Source organism: Onthophagus taurus, chromosome 6 (assembly GCF_036711975.1).
Source record: "Onthophagus taurus isolate NC chromosome 6, IU_Otau_3.0, whole genome shotgun sequence".
In the NCBI taxonomy this organism is placed as follows: Eukaryota; Metazoa; Arthropoda; class Insecta; order Coleoptera; family Scarabaeidae; genus Onthophagus; species Onthophagus taurus.
The window spans coordinates 19,927,328-19,949,278 of record NC_091971.1 but is presented as its reverse complement, the minus strand read 5'-3'; the positions used below and the strand labels follow the sequence as shown (position 1 = coordinate 19,949,278).

The 21,951-nt window shown below is 32.1% G+C and overlaps 1 protein-coding gene across 1 annotated transcript in view; it reads left to right on the top strand.

Annotated features, from left to right (window-relative positions):
* LOC111419174 (nuclear receptor subfamily 2 group E member 1-like) overlaps window positions 1-21,951 on the top strand; it is a 32,767-nt gene that overhangs the window by 3,927 nt on the left and 6,889 nt on the right. The window contains exons 2-4 of the mRNA XM_071196651.1: window positions 19,209-19,452; window positions 20,056-20,319; window positions 20,372-20,497. Of these exons, the coding sequence (XP_071052752.1) occupies window positions 19,209-19,452; window positions 20,056-20,319; window positions 20,372-20,497 (634 nt within the window). The remainder of the gene's footprint in view (window positions 1-19,208; window positions 19,453-20,055; window positions 20,320-20,371; window positions 20,498-21,951) is intronic.

The following is a 21,951-nucleotide window of genomic DNA, read 5'->3' as shown; positions in this document are numbered from 1 at the left end:
GTATAGCGAGTACGAATCTTTCTATAAGGGCGCTTGATTCAGACTAATACTTTTCTTAGAGAAATTTAATACCATGCTATGTAAGTAAAAAGATCAGATGTAAAATCAGCTTAATTTAAGTGAATAAAGTCGAATAAGCAATTCTCATATCTCTCTTTCACATATCTCTTCACAAATCTATCCACAAAACTCTGTGTGTTCTCCTTCTTATTTCTGCAGTACTACACAAGATTCGATGATTGCGCCTGCTTAACTCTTTGCATCACCAATGTTTTTGACCAAGTACACCTTTGTGTTGGTATGTTTGGTTTGGACTTGTCTTACCACTAAATACTTCAATAATTATAAATTAATTAAGAGCTTGTTCAACCATCAATAAATATTTTTTCTTTTAATTAGCTATTAGATTGGTATTGCATTCCAGATAGCTGATTTAAAATAATCGTGCAACTCTGAAGTAATTCGGTGTCCGAATTATGTGCCGTATTTATAAAGTTACTCCAAAATTCTCGATACCTTTGGCTTTTCTATCATAACATCAAGAACGCTACAAACCTGTTTCATCTGGCGTACCTCAAAGAATTCACCTCGAGCCCACATTATTTTTAATTTACATAAATGACATTTCTACTTGTCAAATTCCTGCTCTATGCGGATGATAATAAAATATTTACAAGAATTGGCTCAAATCTTTTCTGCCTATGGCTTCAGGAAAACCTTGACAATGTTGAAAATGTTGACAACCTTGAAATGTTATCCTATTACCTTCAATTACAACTTTATCATATCTCTACTGACAGAGTTAAGGATCTTGGCATTATACTTGATGCCTAATTGAGATATCACCTTCATATCGAATTTATGGTAAAAAAGGCCAAAAATTCTTTTACTCATCGGGGCATGTCACCACGCAAGTGTACCGAAGCTAATATGACTTTGGAAAAGCGCGAGGGACGCCTCAAAAAAAAAGATAGTGGAATTCAAACGAGAAGCTAAAAGTTCCTCATAGGAGTTCCATGTAAGTCCAGGATACACATGGACACTAATAAATCTGATTCCCTTCTCCGAATTTAAAGACTCACCACTCTGTCCATGTGTAAAAGTCATTGACACTGTCTTGCCACTATTCCAAGTCAGGCATTACTAGCAAACCAATGCTTTACCGATATGAACAATAAATTTTGTTCCTGAAATGTGTCTAGTTAACAAGCTAGTATCGTCTGCATATAAAATGGATTGTCCAGGCCCCAAAAAGTAAATCATTTATACTATAAATTAAAAATAGAATAGGACCGAAAATTGAACACCACTCGTGATACTTCCAGAATTAGACATAGCAGAATTAAATTTCACTATTGTTTTCTGTATGTAAGATAAGATGACAACAATTTACACACTTCTGGAGCTACATTGGACGTATATAATTTGCAAATTAAAACTGACGTTTCAAAGACTTTTGATAATACAGGTAGTATACTAATTGGCCTATAGTTGGAGATATCATTAATATCGTCCTTTTTGAACAGCGGTAAAACATATGCCACCTTAAAGTCATCTGGAAAACAGCCAATAGTTAAACATTGGTTAAACAGTTTTCAATCATGATTGCATTGAGTCCAAAGAGTCAGCAGATTTGCTTACTATGATAAAGGATCCTCGCCACTACTTATGTTTTTTGGTAATTTACTAACAGCTAACTCTTTTGGCAGAGTTGTCAGAAGAATTGCTAGAGTTAATTATTTTTCATATTGCTTTTATGATTTACAATATACTTGTTCGTGGCATTCTTTTTAGCTTGGCGAATTGCCACCTTATATGCAGAGCGACATTTATTCCGTTCAATTAGTGTGCGCTGATCTTTATTAAGACTATATAATTCACATAGAAAAGCAATTGTAAATTTATGTTGCATAAGTTGAAAATTAAACCAAGTAATATTTAATGAATCTTCTTTATTAATCACAACAGTTTTAGATGGAAAAGCAGTCAGAGCCGCATCTTTCAAAATATTAATTAAAGTGTTAATCTTAATGTTTGGATGCACATTCATATCACTAAAAAAATATATATATCACACGATATCAAAAAATATCTCCAAGTCATCTACCGTGGTTGGACAAAAAGTTTTATATTGTTTACCGATATTAATTTTATCTAGCACACCATAGGTGGCAGATTCAGTAAAGTTAACAAACAGATTATCGAGACAGTTCTGTAATCTAGTAGGTTCTAGAAATTTAGATCTCAAACCAAACCCACTGAGAAATACGAATACTCTTATAGTTTTGTTCCCGTTTGTACCAAAGTGAACATTAAATTTGATCTTTCTTTTCAAACTGATTAATGGCATGCTGGACGCTCCTGACTTTTTGCCTAAATTGAAATGTAATGTACCACAGCGATTCACCCGGAACAATATTACATTCCTTTTATGTACAGGGTGGGCAAATTTGGGTGTTATTATAGGCTATCTCAGAAACTATAAGAGATACAAAAAAAGTAGGTGCCATGTCCCGGTCTCTTTTTCCGAGACTAACCCAATCCCGTAAAGACCAAATCTCTATCTTCTTTTGTTTTTAATTTATAGCCAAATAGTCAAATTTTAGTGATTTCAAAAAATGCTCATATTTCTTTTATTTTTGAAATTAGAGAAATGGGGTTAATACATTCTTAAGACACTTTTTTGAGTAGAATATACTGCCGTTGAAAAATTTTTAACATGGCTGATAATTTTTGAGATATAACATAAAGTTGTATTTTTTTAAATACAAACTATACTTTATTATGATATTACTGAAAAGAGCACATTTTTAGCTTTCCAATGATGTATCGCACGCGTGATGTTTCTGCAGAAAATAAGCGTTATTTTTCAATTTTTGAAATATTAAAGATTAAAATTCAAATTTTTAATTATAGTAGGCGAGGAAAACGCTAAATATTACTTAGTTACTATAGCAACATGAGTTTACTTGTCATTTCATTCATGAATTTTGCGAAATGAGTTTCCCGTTTAAGAAGTTCCGTATTATCTTTAAATAAAACGATAAAATTAAATATAAAATATATTGGAGTCCGCTTTGAAGATGATACATAAGTCTTCATATCCCCATTCAAACGGTGTTTCAATGGAAAGTTCGCTCCCAGTTTATAATCCCTAATTTTCCTCTATCTCACCCAATTTCAAAAGAAAAGATTGCTGATATCAAAAAACTTCTACATCTTATGTTTGGGGAAAACTGGGAAAATACTACCGAATATTTCATTCATTGATACCGAACTGTTCTATTCTTACAACCAGTAAGTTGAGTAGAAGAAGATGACAGTTTATGACTGTTTAGTTCCTGAAATTGTCCATATTTAATTATTCATTAATTAATACATTTCTTGTATTTTTAATAAATAAACTTTACTTGCTAATCATTTTTTATTGGTGAACAAAGTTAGGGATAAAATGCTGAGAAATTTAAATTAACTATTCAAAGTTTTTATTCGTTGGTACAAAACCAACTTATCCTGAATAATGGTACAAAACCAACTTTATTCTGTCATATTCGTGCAAAACCATATATTATAGCCACTATGTAGTATTTACTGTCCGGACCCGCCTACTATAATCAAAATTTTGAACATTAACGCTTACTATTTTCGAATTGAAAATTAACGCTTATTTTCTGCAAATACACCATACATACGATACATCATTGGAAAGCTAAAAATATGCTCTTTTCTTTAACATCATAATCAAGTATAGTTTGTGTTTAAAAAAACACAACTTTGTGTTGTATCTCAAAAATCATCAAGTATATTTAAAACTTTTCAACGGCAGTATATTCCACTTAAAAAAGTGTCTTAAGAACGTATCAACCCCATTCCTCTAATTTGAAAAATAAACGAAATATGAGCATTTTTTGAAATCACGAAAATTTCACTTTTTGGCTATAACTTAAAAACAAAAGAAGATAGAGGTTTGATGTTTGCGGGATTGAATTAGTCTCGAAAAAAGAGACCGGGACATGGCACCTACTTTTTTCGTATCTCTTATAGTTTCTGAGATAGCCTATAATAACACCCAAATTTGTCCACCCTGTACATCTAATACGAACGTTTATCGAAACTCGCCTATCATCTAACAAGTAAAATTAGATAGTATAACAAAACGAGAATTATCTTCACCTACTACACAGCTACACAGCTTTCACGTCAATATGCACAAGAAAGAATTTCTTGCAGTACTACAAAATTCAAAAGAAAACAAGGAATCTATTGTAAGATTAAGTAATTAAACCTACTACTACCCCAAGTAATAACTGTGGTCAATAATAGCAGAGGAGAAATAAGTTTAGCTGATCGTGATAATGTGAAGACACACTAATACACTGTCATAGGGCAACACTAATCCTGCTAATTCACACTAATATACTATCACAGGGCAATACTAATTCTGCAGTTTATTTTAAAATTGTTAAATGATTTCAAACACACAAATGAGAGTACATATCAATAATACATCAATAATAGTTAAAAAAATGCTTTGTATGGAGTTTTCTATGGTGGTTTTGGTCCGGTTAGTCTCTTTGCAAGTTCCAAAACTATGAGAGTAGGATATCTTTCCTCTTGTTCTTTGCTATAATCACTCAGGTTATCGGGAAATTTATCTAAATGACTGTCCAAATAATGTTGACACTCATATTAGCTCTTAGTTTTTAGAAGTTCTGGAGCATCTACTATTCGGAATATTCTTCAACTTTGTGATTCCCAAAAAAATTGTTGACGACTAATACCGGGTGATTTTTTGAAAACGATCCGCCTAAGATATTTCTGAAACCAAAAGGAAATTGAAAATTTCCGAAAAAAGGTCCACTTATATTTCAAGGGGGAAACGGTTTGACCTATGATTCACACTTTTGACGTTTACCCCTGCGCCCCCACGAATACCTTCCCAAAAATTTTAAATGGAATGACCCATCGTGTGGTATCTCAAATGAAAGCTTATCTTATAAGGATTATGGTGATGTGTCACTTGCCCACGTTTCCTATTTTCTCATACATTTTATGGCAAAGTTTATCATTGCCACTTCAGGCGAACGATAAGCGCAACCTAATTTTCATCAGTTAGGCGTGGAAACAAAAGAAAACAAGCCGTTGACGTTTTGTCTAACAAATTGTCACATTAGTTGTTTCCGTTTAGTCAACTTAACTTACATTGGTTTCCGTAAAATTCTATTGCTGAAAGGGTGGAAGTTATCTACATTTATGGTTTTTAAGGTTTTTTAGCAAGGGTTTTTAATCAAAGACATCCAAATAAGCATATGGAGCATAAATACGTTCGCGAACTTGTGCAAAAATTTTAAGTAACTGGATCGGTAGAGAACAAGAAAAGGCATACTAATAAGGTAGTAGATGATCTGGCGGAGATGGAAGTAATTGGAAATTTTACCATGGAGCCAACCAGTTCTTTGCGTCAGGTTGCAGCATTCACCGGACTTTCTTACTCGTCGGTACGCAAAATGACAAAGCTGCATAAATTTCGCCCATACAATATACAAATATTGCAAGAAAGAGAGAAATGATCATTGCGAATCCAAATTTAGTAACAAACATTTGCTGCAGTGATGAGTGCACTTTTTACATTAAATGGAACAAGCATAATGTACGATGATATTGGAGCGACGAAAATCCCCATGTTACAAGAGAGGAACTTACCCAGAGACCTCAAAAGATTAATGTTTGGGCTGGAATACTAGGTAATTCAATAGTTGGACCCATATTCACTAATGAAACGCTAAACGGTGACGCGTACTTGAATATGTTGGAAAACATCATCGATCCTCTAATAACTAAGAAGTGGAAAACCAGCTTGATGAAGAAGGTAATCAAGTACTCGACGAACATCAATTGTTCTTCCAGCAGGGTGGTGCTCCACCGCATTATGCTGCGAATGTTCGTAATTGGTTTAACCGGAAATTTCCAAATCACTGGATTGGTAGATAAGGAACAATCGAATGTCTCCACGATCACCGGACCTCAGAAGTCATTTCAAGTCAATAGTTTATAAGACTAAACCCATAGATTTAAATGACTTGCGTCAACGAATTAGCAGCGAGTGCCGAAACATTCCATGAGAAAGTTTTCAGAAAGTAAGGCAAGAATTTTGCCTTACTTTCTGACTTAATTACTTACTTTCTTACTTAATTGAAAACCGGCTTTACTACTGCATGGAGACTAATGGTGCTCATTTTGAGCAGTTCTTGTGAATGTTCTTTTTTTAGTTTTGTTAAAATGTTATTTTTAACGCCTACTTAGATGTTTAAATTTAAAAAAAATGATCAAATGACACATCACCATAATCCTCATAAGATAAGCTTTCATTTGAGATACCACGCGATGGGTCATTCCATTTAAAATATTTGAGAAGGTATTCGTGGGGGCGTAGGGTAAACGTCAAAAGTGTGAATCATAGGTCAAACCGTTTCCCTCTTGAAATATAAATGAATCTGTTTTTGGAAATTTTCAATTTCCTTTTAGTTTCTGAAAAATCTCAGGCGGATCGTTTTCAAAAAATCACCTGTATAAAGCTTGTCTATGCTTCCAATTCAACTTGGGTCATGTGGTTTGTGAAATCATCGCTGTTTATAAGAGTACGGATTTGTGGCTCATTAAAAATTCCTGCTTTTAACGTTTCTATACTAAGACCAAGAAATGATTGACAAATATATTTGAAGCAATTCCATTCCTATCTAAAGCTTTAACAAACTGTTTTATAAGCCCAAGTTTTATATGTAGTACTGGAAGAATGATTTTTTTCTCGACTGATCAACGGTTAATGACCGATACAATCATGTTGATTCTCAATGGCCAGTCTTTCTTGCTCCAGTGTTCATTTTTCCCATTACTGTCTCATAGACAAAGAAAACAGGGATATTCAGAGTATCCGTATTGCTGACCCAATAACAAATTTACTAGTTTTAAATCTACACATACTGATATTGATGAAATGAAGTTTTTTTTAAAAGAAGTTTAATATTTTGATATTCTTCGAAGCTAATTTATTTCCGTTATGCAGTACCTAACACACATTTCAAACTTTCTTTTTGGTGTACTGAAAGGCAAATTAAATTTAAAAATCCAGAAATATAATTACAACATACGATATTCGTCTCATTAAAATATGGAAGAATGTCGCGCTTTTTTTTAGGCAACGTTTTTCTTTTAGTCTTGAAGCAAAAACCTCAGCTTCTTAGATAAATTTAAATCTCGAATTAAGTCGTTTAGCTCGCCATCAGAAAAACCTCGAACTGTACTACTGCATCTTTCAAATTCACTTTTGTTATTGCTTTTACTTTAACTATCTAACATTTGAGCATCATCACAGTAATAATGTACTAATGAAGTAAATACCTGTATTGGCAAATCTTATGCAGCGTCGGTGGCTTAGCGGATTGTACGTTTGAGTAAACACAAGAGTGCTTTTTGTATCGATTCATACCGTTTATACCTACAGTATAAAAGTAGCAATTATCAAGGTAGTTTCTCTTTGTTCATGTCATTCCACGCAAGTTTTGCAAACTTTGTGTGGGGCCCAACATTTGTCTTGTTGTCCAAGTTGTTTTCCAAAACATGCCCCATAACTTTGTTTTACAAAATCATTTATATTCTTTCGTTGCTTTTCTTTACAAAATTTACGTAGCAGAAATGGTCGGGGTTATTAACACAAGACTTGCCTGAAGAACTCATACTTTTTGTAACAATAACGCCCAATAAATTAAATAATATAATCTATTGTAATGATTCATCAATTTACAATGAAGTTGTAACGAAGAAATATGAAAAACAAACAGCAGAAATGATATCCGCGTTTAAGTTTCGCTTTTTAGTAACCACTACCGATACAAAACCGCTTTTTATTTAAAGAATCTTTGGACATACAACTTGGTAGTTCGTAATTGTATTGAGGAATCAGGTCACTTTTTGTAGCAAATAAATATTATTTTATCTACGACTGCTTGGATAAGTCATCATTACCGCACTCATTTGAGGTGATTTGAGTTACGTAATGAAGTTCATTACCGCATTGGTTTCATTACGTAACGCATTTTTAGCCTAATCAGAACAGACTTAATTTATTGAAACGAGCAACAATACAAAAGAAAAAGTGACAACTATCTACTTACAGAGAAACAATACTATTTATTATAAACATTAATTGTTATGTGTTTACATTTCGAAACACTTATTCCAGATGAGTAAATATGTTGTTGAAACTGACAATTCAAAATTGTCAACGATCATTTCAAAATATTTTTATAAATGTCAAATAGACTTTTTTAAAGAAATTGATTTTTTAGTAATTTTTAGAAGTCGTAGATAAAATGCTGTATATCACATGTGGGCTAGAGCATAATTACAGTACTCGTGTGATTACACGACTCGGTCTACGACCTCGTCGTGCAATTCTCCACACTCGTACAGTAATTATGTTTCTACCCCACTTGTAATAACCACTTGTAAATAACTATTATATAATTGTAATTTTTGATAAATGTGGGCATTTAAAGATTCCACCCATCAAAAAGATTAAGAAGTAGTGGTCTAGATCTAGATTATAGTCATTTTTTCAACAATTTAAGTTATTACTTATATTTAACACATTCTAGGCCGTAAGCCACTATTTATTTATTAGAGTGTAGATTTATGTTGCAAGTAAATTATTTAAAAATAAAACGAAAAACTTCTTAACTTGCTATATTTAATAAATTTGCTGAAGGCCTTCAGCTTTATACATGCATTCAATTGCCTTTTTGATGATCTTCACTTTACAATATTAGTCTTCTATTGACATTGTCACTGAGGATGGGGCTAGCCCCGAAATTAGTTTGACTTCAAATTTATTAAATATAGCAAGTTAAGAAGTTTTTTCGTTTTATTTTTATTTATTTATTAGCCTATATTATAATGCTTCCTCCGCAAGTGACCTCAGCTATAGTATATCATAGCCATAGAAGATAAACGGCTTCAATGAGTCCCGGCTATGATATATTTTAGACGTTACAAGAAAAATTTTTACAAGTGTATGTAAATTTTTTTCTTTAACAATCTTCATTGTAACTACTATCGCTTCAACACTTCAACTTCTTTCTTTGAATTTCTACAATGTTTACATTACTCGCTAATTCGACACTGATACATTTAGAATAGCAAACACATGTATGTATAGTATTTCGCTTGAAGTAAATCGTGATTGTTTCGGACAACCGATCCACGTGTATAATCTTTTAATATAGCAAACAAGGTTGTAAAGTGCAAAAATTTTACACCATCGCACATTAAAGAGTACGATAAAAGTAAGATCAATTATTAGATTGTATGACTTAGGAACTTAATGATTAATTATTATAGATAATAAAACCTAATTTACCTTATTTGTAGACGTAGAGTTTACATATGATAATATATTATTGGAACGTAAAAGCTGAAGACTTATTTGAAATGCTTGATAAGTTCATAATCGTTATGTATTAAATTATTATACGACAAGAACTTGTTGTGTTTTTTTATTAGACGAAAACTTCATTTTTGTGATCTCTTGCGCAGTGAATTTTGGATTTTCAAATTATAATATTTGACTGATATATTTCAGCTTAATATCATGAATTATAGCATCCAAAGCAAATAGAAAAATATTCGCACTTCCACCGACAAAATGAAAGCGTTTCAGAAAATACTGCACATTTGCAGAACAAAAATTACACAGGCCGACAAAAATTTAAATGTTTTCTAAACCAACAACTAGACTATACTATCCCGAAGGTTTTTCACGTTCTAAATCCAAATTTAACCTCAAAAATGTTTCATCTCGTAAGGTTTTCAAAATATCTTAGCCAAAATATGTTAAAAATGCGGTTTCTGGTCGTATTTGTGGTTATAGTTCACATGAGGGAGTTAAAAAAAACAATTTTTTTTAGACGTTTTGAAATTATTACCCTTCCCCTTTAAAACTCTTTTTCAATTACTTAAATATCTTTTTTCTTCTTCGAGATATCATCTGTTGAAATTAATAAGTACATCGGTTTGCTCTGTCCTTGATAAACTCATGTTGAGTTACATCAAGTTAGCGATGTTGACGCACAGTAAAACAAATATGCGAAAATGTGATCAAATATCTAAAAATGAAGCTTTAAAGTTGAAATTTTTAACCATGCATTTATCTTTTAACCAGGAGGTATTCAATTGAGAAACTGGACATTCAAAATCTAGTTAATTTTTATGAATTTATTTGGTTTGTTAGCAAAGTTGTAGTTTTAATGGGAAAACTATAGCAGTATTTACAAAAATAAAATGATTGCTTACGAGATTTATTCATTCAAAAAGAGACAATTTACATATTATTTTTTTATTTAAGCTCTATAGCGTTTTATAAGATGAAAATCACAACCATATTGGATTTTCTACAAAAAAATTTTAAAACGATGGAATATTAATATAAAAAAATATGAGGCGAAAAGCTTATTCTTTAGTGACTTTTTTGCGGACACTTCGAAACACGTCCTTATCGCAGAACCATTAATGAATTGATTAAAAAAATTTGTGGAATGTTACAACATACCTATGAGAAATTTAGTTAAACCGTGGGTACCTACATCTATTTGTACTACTTGTAGATTAACTCTGATTAATTGGAACGATATGAAAAAGGAAGTTGTCATTACACCAACCATGTGGTACGAGCCTAAGGATCACAATGAAGACTGTTACTTCTGTGCCTGTGATATAACAGGTTGTAATAAAAAAAAATAAAGGAAACATATTATATTCTAACGTACAAAGCGTAACACCAGCCAAGAAAGGAAAAATAGCGAGATTAGACAAAGTACCACCTAATAAACATGAATGTTGTTTGGAAGAAATGAGTTCTATTGAAAGTGAAAAGGACAGTGATTATGAGGTTCTGTTAATGCCAAAGACCCTGAACTTTTTGATCAAGATTCATTAGATGATCTTATTCGCGATCTTATTCTTTCTAAAGATTCAGCTGAATTATTGGCTTCAAGACTTAAAGAGAGGAACATGTTGTTACCCGGAACAAAAATTACAGCATACAGAAGAAGAAATGAGGAATTTCTGAAATATTTTTCTAGTAAAAATTCCTTAGTTTATTGTAATGATATAGAAGGACTTATCAATACATATCAAGTAGATGTGTATAAGTCCGATGACTGGCTTCTCTTTATAGATTCTTCTAAAGAACGCCTTAAAGCAGTGTTGCTCCATAACGGCAATAAATACGCAGCAATCCCTATTGGTCATTCCACCAGGCGAAAAGAATCATACGAAGACCTTCAATTTGTACTCGAAAAAATCAATTACAACATCCACAACTGGTTGTGGTGACTACTTTAAAATGATCAATATTTTGGTTGGTTTACAATCAGAAAATACAAAAAATCCTTGCTTTCTCTGCATGTGGGACAGTCGTGCCCGAGAACAACATTGGATTAAAAAAAAGTGGCCTGAAAGATTTAATTGGAAAGTTGATTCCAACAATGTTGTTTACAAGAGTCTTGTTGACACAAAGCGTATTTTGTTACTTCCACTCCATATCAAATTAGGCTTGATCAAACAATTCAATCATCGGGACCCACAACATAAAAACATTGTATCGACAATGTTATTAAACTTTAAAAAATTAGGCTGTTTAATGAGTTTGCAGCTACATTTCCTATTTTCCCATTTACATTACTTTCAGGAAAATGTAGGAACCTTCAGCGAAGAAATAGGTGAACGATTTCATTAGGATTTGAAAGAAAACAAGCGACACTATCAAGGTAGATGGGATGAAAGAATGATGCTCAATATAAGCGTAAGAGTGTTAAGTGATCGTTTGAATTGATGCGCGATCGTTATCATAAGAAACTAAAATAACATCTAAACTGTTATAAATAGAAAAGAAGTTTTAAAAATACAAAATTAAATACAATAAAAAACAAATTAATTTAAAAATATTCGAGAATAAGCGAAAGTTATGAAGTTTCATTGTTATAAAGTATATCAAAGAAAAATATTGTAAATTAATTTTTACTTTCTCGCACTATATACGAAGTATATGAGACAAAGTATTGTAATCGTGCAAAGATTCGACCTCGACATTTTGATGGATATACACGTTTTGAGATCCCCTGAGTCCTGATATTGACCATTCCCAGAAAATGCCTGTGCGTATTTATGTACGTACATACGTATGTAATAATGTGTGTAAACACGATAACTTAAAAACGCAATCAGTTACCGTAATGAAATTTGGCATATAGCTATTAAACCAATATCGCAAGCTCTTAAACAACTTTTGGACCAAATCCACTAACCGGAAATGGCACTTTACCTGAAGACATTCAAATGTTTCATATAAACTTACACTTTTGATATGTATAGCCCAACATATACTTTCGTATACATCTAATAAATATAAAAAATTACCATATATTGAATTTTAGCGAAATCGCTTGACTGCAAGTGTCACTTTACCTGAACACATTTTAACATTTTCACCATTTTAAAACTTGTAAACAAAACTGGAAAATAAAAAGATGTTATTTCAAACATGATGAATTTCTTAGTTTTAGGGGACAATTTCTCAGAGATCAAGAAAAATATTTAAATGAATAATATAAGATTTTAAGGGGGCAGAGAAATAGTTTTAAATGGCATAATGACTTCTGTGGAGAAAAATTATCTTTTGATGTAAATTCAGCCTTGAATGTGCTGAAAAATCGTGTTATTCGCATAGGTAAGATATCTTGAAAATCTTAGGTGATGAAGCAATTCTGACGTCAGATTCGGATTCAGAGTATCGAAAATTATTTGGAAGGTATAGTCTAGTCTTTGGTTTAAAAATTTGTCGGCCTGTGTTATTGAAGGTAATCACTGAACAATACGATAATAATCATGGATTGATGATTTAACACAAAAAATTTCTTCTTGAAGCTTTTTGTGTTTCTATAAAATAAGTAGTAATGAGTACGGTCGTTGGATACTTCTTGCCGTTGCTATAAAAGATAATATCGCAATAAGCATTGAAAATTTTGCTTCAATGTTCAACTTTTCATCTCTATGAGTTAGAATTTTCTGCTCTCAACGCAATCTAGTAACAACGTTTGTTTTTCAAACATATACGTTTCATCGTGTTCTACTTGCGATTTTTATAGTGTGACAGTATAAAATTAACACATAAAGAGCACTACTATGCTAATATTCTTAAATACAAACATTTAGTTTCTTTTAGTTAAGATTTAGCCTGCCTTAGAAAAAAAAATCATACATTCTTTCGTAATATCTGCTAGTTTAGGAAATAATTACTACGCTAAACCGAGTCGTAATGCCTTAGAATAATCCCCATCAAGTAATAATAATAAATAAAATTGCACTTAAATGGATTTTTATTTAAATTTTTCTCTCAACCGGTTTCGCTATATATTTACAGCATCTTCAGGAGATTACGTCATTTTGTTATAAAAGTGTCCTATAGAATGAGTCATTTGGTATTTCTTTTTATATTTGTACTATTGAACTACACAGAGAATTTTGTTGAATTATGATTGAAGAGGATTAAAAATTGTGTTAAGACTTGATGTGTCATGCAAGTTGTTGTCAAAGTTGAGTGTTGCATGACACATCAGAGGAAATCTTATTGGCATAAAATGGAAAGAAAATCATCAAACAAAATTAATAATAATCCTCTTCCATGTAACGTTGCATTGAAGTGGAAATTCAATGAATTATCTTCAATGAAATTCTTGAATTATCATAATCTCTTAACTTCTTGTTTCACCGGTAAATGTGTTTCCTTATGCACAATATGTTCATTAGACTTGATTGTTATTTTTTGCGTTCTTATGACTCATATTAAATATGGAACAATCCGATACAAGTTGTTCCAAGTGACCAAACAATTCTAAGCAATTCGTGTTCTATCGTCGAATAATTCTATTCGCATTAAATTTATCATTTTTCTTGAATTAGCATTAATTGAGAGAAATTTTTGATGAATCGTCCGTAATAAGAGGCAAATCCTAGAAGTGCTTGAAGCTTAGTTTGTTTTACACCAACTGAAAAGTTAATTATAGAGGAAATCTTATTGGCATCGAGTCTGATACCTTCCTCGGATATTACGTGCTCTAAATAGATCACTTCTTTACAGAGGAAGTAACATTTATTGGACTGCAACTTAAGGTTATTTCCAGTAAGCGTTGGAATACCTTAATTAACCAAGAGTTACATTTAATAATCGTATCGAAATAAATTTGGTTAACCCATTCTTCTAACTCACGGTTCAAAATTTTACATTATCTATTTGGAGTGTAGCCGAAGCCGCTTAAACTCAAAAAGAAATGCAGGATTTTTTTCTAATTAAGCCAAGATCATTGGCGGTTGAAGTACATTTAATACCATATCCAAATAAATTTGGATAACGTATACTGCAACGCCTCTACCGCAACGAGCCTTGGCTAAACTCTGCTCATCTCTCGACCGCAAGCGACCTCAGTTAAGCTTAGAATTGGGAATGTAGGATTGACCAAACCGAAGTCGCTAGCAGTAGCTTGCTTGATTAAGTCACGGTGAAAAATGTTTTCTAATTAAGCTTGCGACCGAGGAATTGGCGAACTAAATCTAATATATTGTAGGTTATCTCATAGATTATTACCAGGTATCGTTCAGGTAACTAAACTCCACGCCACTGAGGCACACGTTCCTCCTAAGTAAGTACCTAGTTTTTTACAAATTTTGCTTTATGTATTATTATTCACGTTTGTTTTAAAAATTTTTTTATATTTTGGCAGTTCCATTTGATGTTCCTTGGTGCTCTTGATTCATTCCATATAATTTTCTTGTTTCTTGGTTTTTCGCCTAAGATTTTCTTAGCTGCATCATGTATTATGTTGAGGAGTTCAGAGTATTATTTTATAGTTAGTATCGTATTTTTTCTTCTTTGCATTTTTTGTATCTTTTATCTAGTGTATCTCTATTGTATTGTATAGGTTCGTTAGTGTCTTTCATTCTGTTTTTCCGGACATTATATTATTTTGTATTTTAAGTACCTAATGGTCTGACCCACATTCTAGGCAATCCAATTTATTGTTTAGTTTAGTAATACTATAATCAATTATCGATTAGAGTTGCCTTGTATCTTGATGTCATGCATATTTATGTATTTCTTTATGTTTTAAGAAGCCATTTCGCATTTTCAGTTTTTTTATTATACACAACTCTATTAATCGGGGTCCGTTATTATTGTTTCTTCTCCAAACCTACCCACAGTCTTGCTGTTTGTTCTTTTGCCTGTTCTTGCGTTTAAGTCTCCTTAGACTATTAATAACATTATTAAAACATTTCTTTTTCTGCTTTCTCCACCATCATTTGGTGCGTATACTCCAATGATGGTGATTCTGCGTTCCTGCTATACAGATTTTAGCGGATTTTACACTTCCTTACTTTTGTTCTTAGGTAATCTTCTTGGTTTCTATCAACACAGCTATCTGGACTTTTTTCGACTTTTTGGACTTATGTTTGTTCACAATCCTTGTACGTTCCACGTTCCTATATTTATAACCTATCCACTGTGTATTGTGTCTGATTTTTCCTATGCTTCCGAGGCTCATTTTAAACGTTTTTATTGATTTAACGTTTTAACGAGGGGCAGATTGCTGGTCTAGCCGCCTCAAGCTTCCTTCTTTATCTGGGCTTGGGACCGGTATCGCTTTTCTCTGTGCTACTCGGTCCTCACTTTGATCCGCGATGGTGAAGTTAAATCTTCACGGATACCTTAGTCAACATGAAGAGGCATTCTGCGTTCAAGTCAAATCTTTTTTTCCCACAACACATCACAAAGGTATCAATTAGTGATGGAACGAATAGTGATTTTGCGAAAAGCCGGATACCAGATATCCGGTTATTCGGCCATTATGGTTATAATTTCTGGTGCATTTCTGACGTGATATCCTACATTGCCACATTATTGCGATATTTGAATAAAAATGAAATTAATAAGAAAACTGATAAGATATGTCAACTTATTTGAATCCAAGATACAAAATGAACTTTTTTGATGCTGATTTAACTCACGAAGCAACTCTAAAAAGAGGATACTTTAATTAATAATTGGTGATATTTGCACAAGGATCCTTCAAGAAATAAATTTTATAGCGAATTTTGAAAATTATCGATGAAAATTGCAACAACGGAAATTTTATCAAAACTTCAAATATTGTTTTCTCAAAAACTAAAAGTTATTTTTCAAAACGGGTTGGTTCATTGGAAAGAGGACACTCTTATTAACACTTTGGGATATTTTCATACTCATATTCCAAGAAATGGATTTTATACGAATTTTTAAACCTTAATCGGTGAAAATTGCAAAATTCGAAAAAATTGTCGATTATTTCAATAATTTATTTCTCAAAAACTAAAAGCGATTTTTCACAACGGCTTGTTGCATTAAAAAGAGAATACTTTAATTAATAATTGGTGATATTTCCACAAGGATCCTTTAAGAAATAAATTTTATAGCGAATTTTGAAAATTATCGATGAAAATTGCAACATCGAAAATTTTATCAAAACTTCAAATATTGTTTTCTCAAAAACTAAAAGCTATTTTTCAAAACGGGTTGCTTCATTGGAATGAGGACACTCTTATTAACACTTTGGGATATTTTCATACTCATATTCCAAGAAATGGATTTTATACGAATTTTTAAAACTTAATCGGTGAAAATTGCAAAATTCGAAAAAATTGTCGATCATTTCAAAAATTTATTTCTCAAAAACTAAAAGCGATTTTTCACAACGGCTTGTTGCATTAAAAAGAGGATACTTTAATTAATAATTGGTGATATTTCCACAAGGATCCTTCAACAAATTAATTTTATAGCGAATTTTGAAAATTATCGATGAAAATTACAACATCGAAAATTTTATCAAAACTTCAAATATTGTTTTCTCAAAAACTAAAAGCTAGTTTTCAAAACGGGTTGGTTCATTGGAATGAGGACACTCTTATTAACACTTTGGGAAATTTTCATACTCATATTCCAAGAAATGGATTTTATACGAATTTTTAAACCTTAATCGGTGAAAATTGCAAAATTCGAAAAAATTGTCGATTATTTCAAAAATTTATTTCTGAAAAACTAAAAGCGATTTTTCAAAACGGCTTGTTGCATTAAAAAGAGGATACTTTAATTAATAATTGGTGATATTTGCACAAGGATCCTTCAAGAAATTAATTTTATAGCGAATTTTGAAAATTATCGATTTTAATTGCAACATCGAAAATTTTATCAAAACTTCAAATATTGTTTTCTCAAAAATTAAAAGTTATTTTTCAAAACGTGTCGGTTCATTGGAAAGAGGAGACTCTTATTAACACTTTGGGAAATTTTCATATTCATATTGCAAGAAATGGATTTTATACGAATTTTTAAAACTTAATTGGCGATAATAGCAAAATTCGAAAAGATTGTCGATCATTTCAAAAAAACTAAAAAGGATTTTTCAAAACGGCTTGTTGCATTAAAAAGAGGATACTTTAATTAATAATTGGTGATATTTTCGCATGGATCCTTCAAGAAAATAATTTTATAGGGAATTTTGAAAATTATCGATGAAAATTTTATTGTAACATCGAAAATTTTTTCAAAACTTCAAATATTGTTTTTTCAAAAACTAAAAGTTATTTTTCAAAACGGGTTGGTTCATTGGAAAGAGGACACTCTTATTAACACTTTGGGAAATTTTCATACTCATGTTCCAAAAAATGGATTTTATACGAATTTTTAAAACTTAATCGCGGGAAATTGCAAAATTCGAAAAAATTGACGATCATTTCAAAAATTTATTTCTCAAAAACTAAAAGCGATTTTTCAAAACGGCTTGTTGCATTAAAAAGAGGATACTTTAATTAATAATTGGTGATATTTCCACAAGCATCCTTCAACAAATCAATTTTATAGCGAATTTTGAAAATTATCGATGAAAATTGCAACATCGAAAATTGTATTAAAACTTCAAATATTGTTTTCTCAAAAACTAAAAGTTATTTTTCAAAACGTGTTGGTTTATTGGAAAGAGGACACTCTTATTAACACTTTGGGATATTTCTAATTTGTAAAATTCGAATCATTTAAAAAAGTTATTTCTCAAAAACTAAAAGCGATTTTTCAAAACAATAAATAAAAGAAATTAATCGATCGAAATTGATAATAATATTAAATAATTGTTCGTGAGACGATCTTTTTTTTATAAAAAGAAACTATTTTATTTCATAAACGATCGAAATATTAGTATGTAATAAAATAGTTTCTTTTTATAAAAAAAAGATCGTCTCACGAACAATTATTTAATATTATTTTTCAAAACGGTTTTTTTGCGTTAAAAAGAGGATACTTTAATTAATAATTGGTGATATTTCCACAAGGATCCTTCAAGAAATGAATTTTATAACGAATTTTGAAAGTTATCGATGAAAATTGTTATGAAAATTATTATCTGCAGTGACCAACACCTAAAAGAGATACTAAAGAGATACTACTTACTAAGACTAATTCCTGTGAATGGTGGAGTACTAAGTAATAAGTTTTTAATATAAAGCCGGATAGTTGCCGGATATCCGATCCACCACTGAATCAGATCAATGAATCAGATCCAACTAGGGATGGCTATTTCTGTTGTTGACTAACAATAACTATTAACCTATACATCTTTCAAAAAAATAAGTTAAGAGCTTTTTGTTGTTTAAGACATAAAACTTAAAAATAACGTTATGTGCAAGAAACTTATCATTTTGAATAATAAATAATTTATAGGATGTACTTTACTGGTATGTACGCATAACTACTTAGAATTGGTAGTGTACCGATTTAAAAATGACATAAACGCCCATTTCTTTGTTTACAAGTGGATGGCGGCAAAGTCGATCACGATTGGTAGACATTTGCCGTAAATAATAGATTTGAGTCCGCGTTCAGGGGGTCGTAACCCGCCCGTGTCGCTAGCCACGACTCTAAACACCCTGAATTTTTTATAAACATGAGAAAACGTCCAGTTGTTTTACGAAAAATGTTATGAAATAAAAAGAAAATACACGAAATGTAAAATCCCAAATCAAAACTGTAATAATACCAAAATGATACCTACTTAAAATTAATTATTACTGTGTAGATGGACGACAATCACCACATGAGAAATGAATCCTTGTGTAAAGTTTGCGGGGATAAAGCTTCCGGAAAACATTATGGAGTGGCTAGTTGCGATGGTTGTAGGGGTTTCTTCAAACGAAGCATTCGAAGGAATTTGGAATATGTTTGTAAAGAAAATGGAAGATGTATTGTTGATGTTACAAGAAGAAATCAATGCCAAGCGTGTAGATTTAGAAAATGTCTTCAAGTCAATATGAAAAGAGATGGTAAGAAATATAAAAAAAGCTGTAATTGTTAAAAAAAGATATCAATTAAAATTTCTATTAGATAAAAACGAAGTTTACTTAGTTTGCATGCATGTGAATTCCAACATGTGTCTCTTAGGTTCCCCTACAATTCTGTGCTTTTGTAACCGTACACGACGCCCTCTACCCATTAGACCCGTCATTATGTCAATGGTTCAACCCCTTCACCGTGCACCGTCAGACCTACACTCCAAGTAATGGTTATTATGATAACCCTTTTGAATAATTCAAAAATGTAGAAAATATAGATTGATAGAGATAGATATATTTCATGAAGAAACTAACTTTTGTAACGTGTTTCTTGATAAATTATTATGGTATTTAAATTAATCAAAATTATCATGTAAACATATCTTGAGAAATACCCCATATGAAGTAAACACTCAAAAAAATAACTAAAATGGGGGTGGCTGTTAAAGAAATGCAAGTGACATATTGACATATAACACCCTCACCAGACGCATCCCCTCCGTAGTCGCAGTCATACCCAGATATTTATTCTGCATTTTGCAAATATTGGGTCACTACCTCATCGAATGAAACCTATCCGATGTTCGGTTTCAGCGGTTCAACACGAAAGAGCACCACGATCCATACAAAGTACATTGAGCGTGCATTATCCGTTGGGTTTGGGGCCGTCGAGATACCACCGAGAATTTCATCACGGCGGACCGTTTTTGACGACAAATTTACCTTTAGGCGCCGCCGCGACGCTTGATCCATCTACAGGCATCGGCATCGCCGCCGCCGCAAATCCATACGTTCAACATGCTGGTTTACTTTACCCAGCTGCGGTATTCGGAGGATTTAATAAACCGTTATGTTTTGGTAAATATTAAATCAAAAATTAATGAACTTATAAACTTTTTTTATTTTTTAGCAAATAATACACATTTAGCTCAAAAACCATCGACTTTTTTAACCGCCGTTAACATGACTTCTCGCCAAGGAAGTCTTATTAAGGATGATGAAGTTAGTAGTAGTGAAGAAAGTTTTAAAAGAAATGGTATTTATCTATCTTAGGGCCGGTTGTATAATATGCCGATAAATCTACCTGATAACTATCCCGCCGATAAACTTATCGGAAGGATAAAGATATTCGCTGTTGTCATTGAGATCTTATATATAATCTAGAGTGCGTATGTGGTGGTGGTGGGGGTAATCAGAAAGTTAGACATATTGGATGTACCGACCTGAACTTAGCTACAGTTTCAAGTCTCTATTGTACCTACCATTGAGGAGTAGAAGTAACAAAGGGGCTAAGTGCATATTTTGCCAAAAAATAAGATACAGTGGAACCTCGATAATCCGTGTCTCTATTAACCGTTTTTCTCGATAATCCGTGCGAAGCCCTCATTTCAAATATCCGTGCATTTCAATGTTTTGAACCCGGTTAATCGTGCGAAACCAGTTTTGCAACCGATTCGTTGGCGCGTCAGTTCTACTACATACTAGTTATTGCTTATGCTTATGAATTTTATTAATTAATTTATTATACGTCTCAAAACGTTTCTATAATAGTGCGTGTTTTATTTATCAAGGTAAGAAGTTACTGTTTTTGTATGAAATATGTAGATGTTCATGAATGTTTTCGTATAGTTTAGGCTCTGTGCTAAACTAAAGTACACTACTAAAAATGGATGCAAAGAGAAAGAAAATTGTTCTAACCGTCGGAACAAAGCTAAAGTTGATTGAACGTCACGAGAAAGGGGATACTGTTTCAAAGTTAGCTAAAGAATACAATATTAGATTGCAAACTGTTCGAGATACTGTACGACAAAAAGAAAATCTCTTAAAATTCACTCGCGGACCGATTCACTAAAAGGAACAGCACATCGTAAATCAACAAAACCCTCCACACTAGAAGAGTTAGACAATGCGGTATACCATTGGTTCAAACAAAAACGCAAAGAAGGCCATCCAGTTAGAGGACCACTGTTGTTAGAGAAAGCACAATGGTTTCATCAAAAGATGAACATTCAAAAACCTTTTCAAGCATCACAGGGATGGTTACATCGATTCAAATTACGTCATAGAATACGGCAGCTTAATATTCAAGGTGAAAAATTAAGTTCCGATAAAAGCGCTGCAGAATCATATCTTATAGAATTTAACCGTTTAATCGAAACATATGAGCTCACATTGGAGCAAGTGTATAACGCCGATGAGACCGGTCTCTTTTGGAAATCATTACCGTCTAAAACGCTTGCGATGCAAAATGAAAAAAATGCTCCAGGTCACAAATCTAGTAAGGAACGTATAACATTAATGCCCTGTGCCAATGCTAGTGGAAGCCATAAATTACCACTGTTGTGCATAGGTAAATCAAAAAACCCAAGATCATTCAAGGGAACCGAAATGAAACATTTTCCTGTTTGTTATAAATATCAAACAAAGGCTTGGATGAATTAAGACATTTTTAAAGCTTGGTTTTTTGAAGAATTTGTTCCTTCAGTTAAG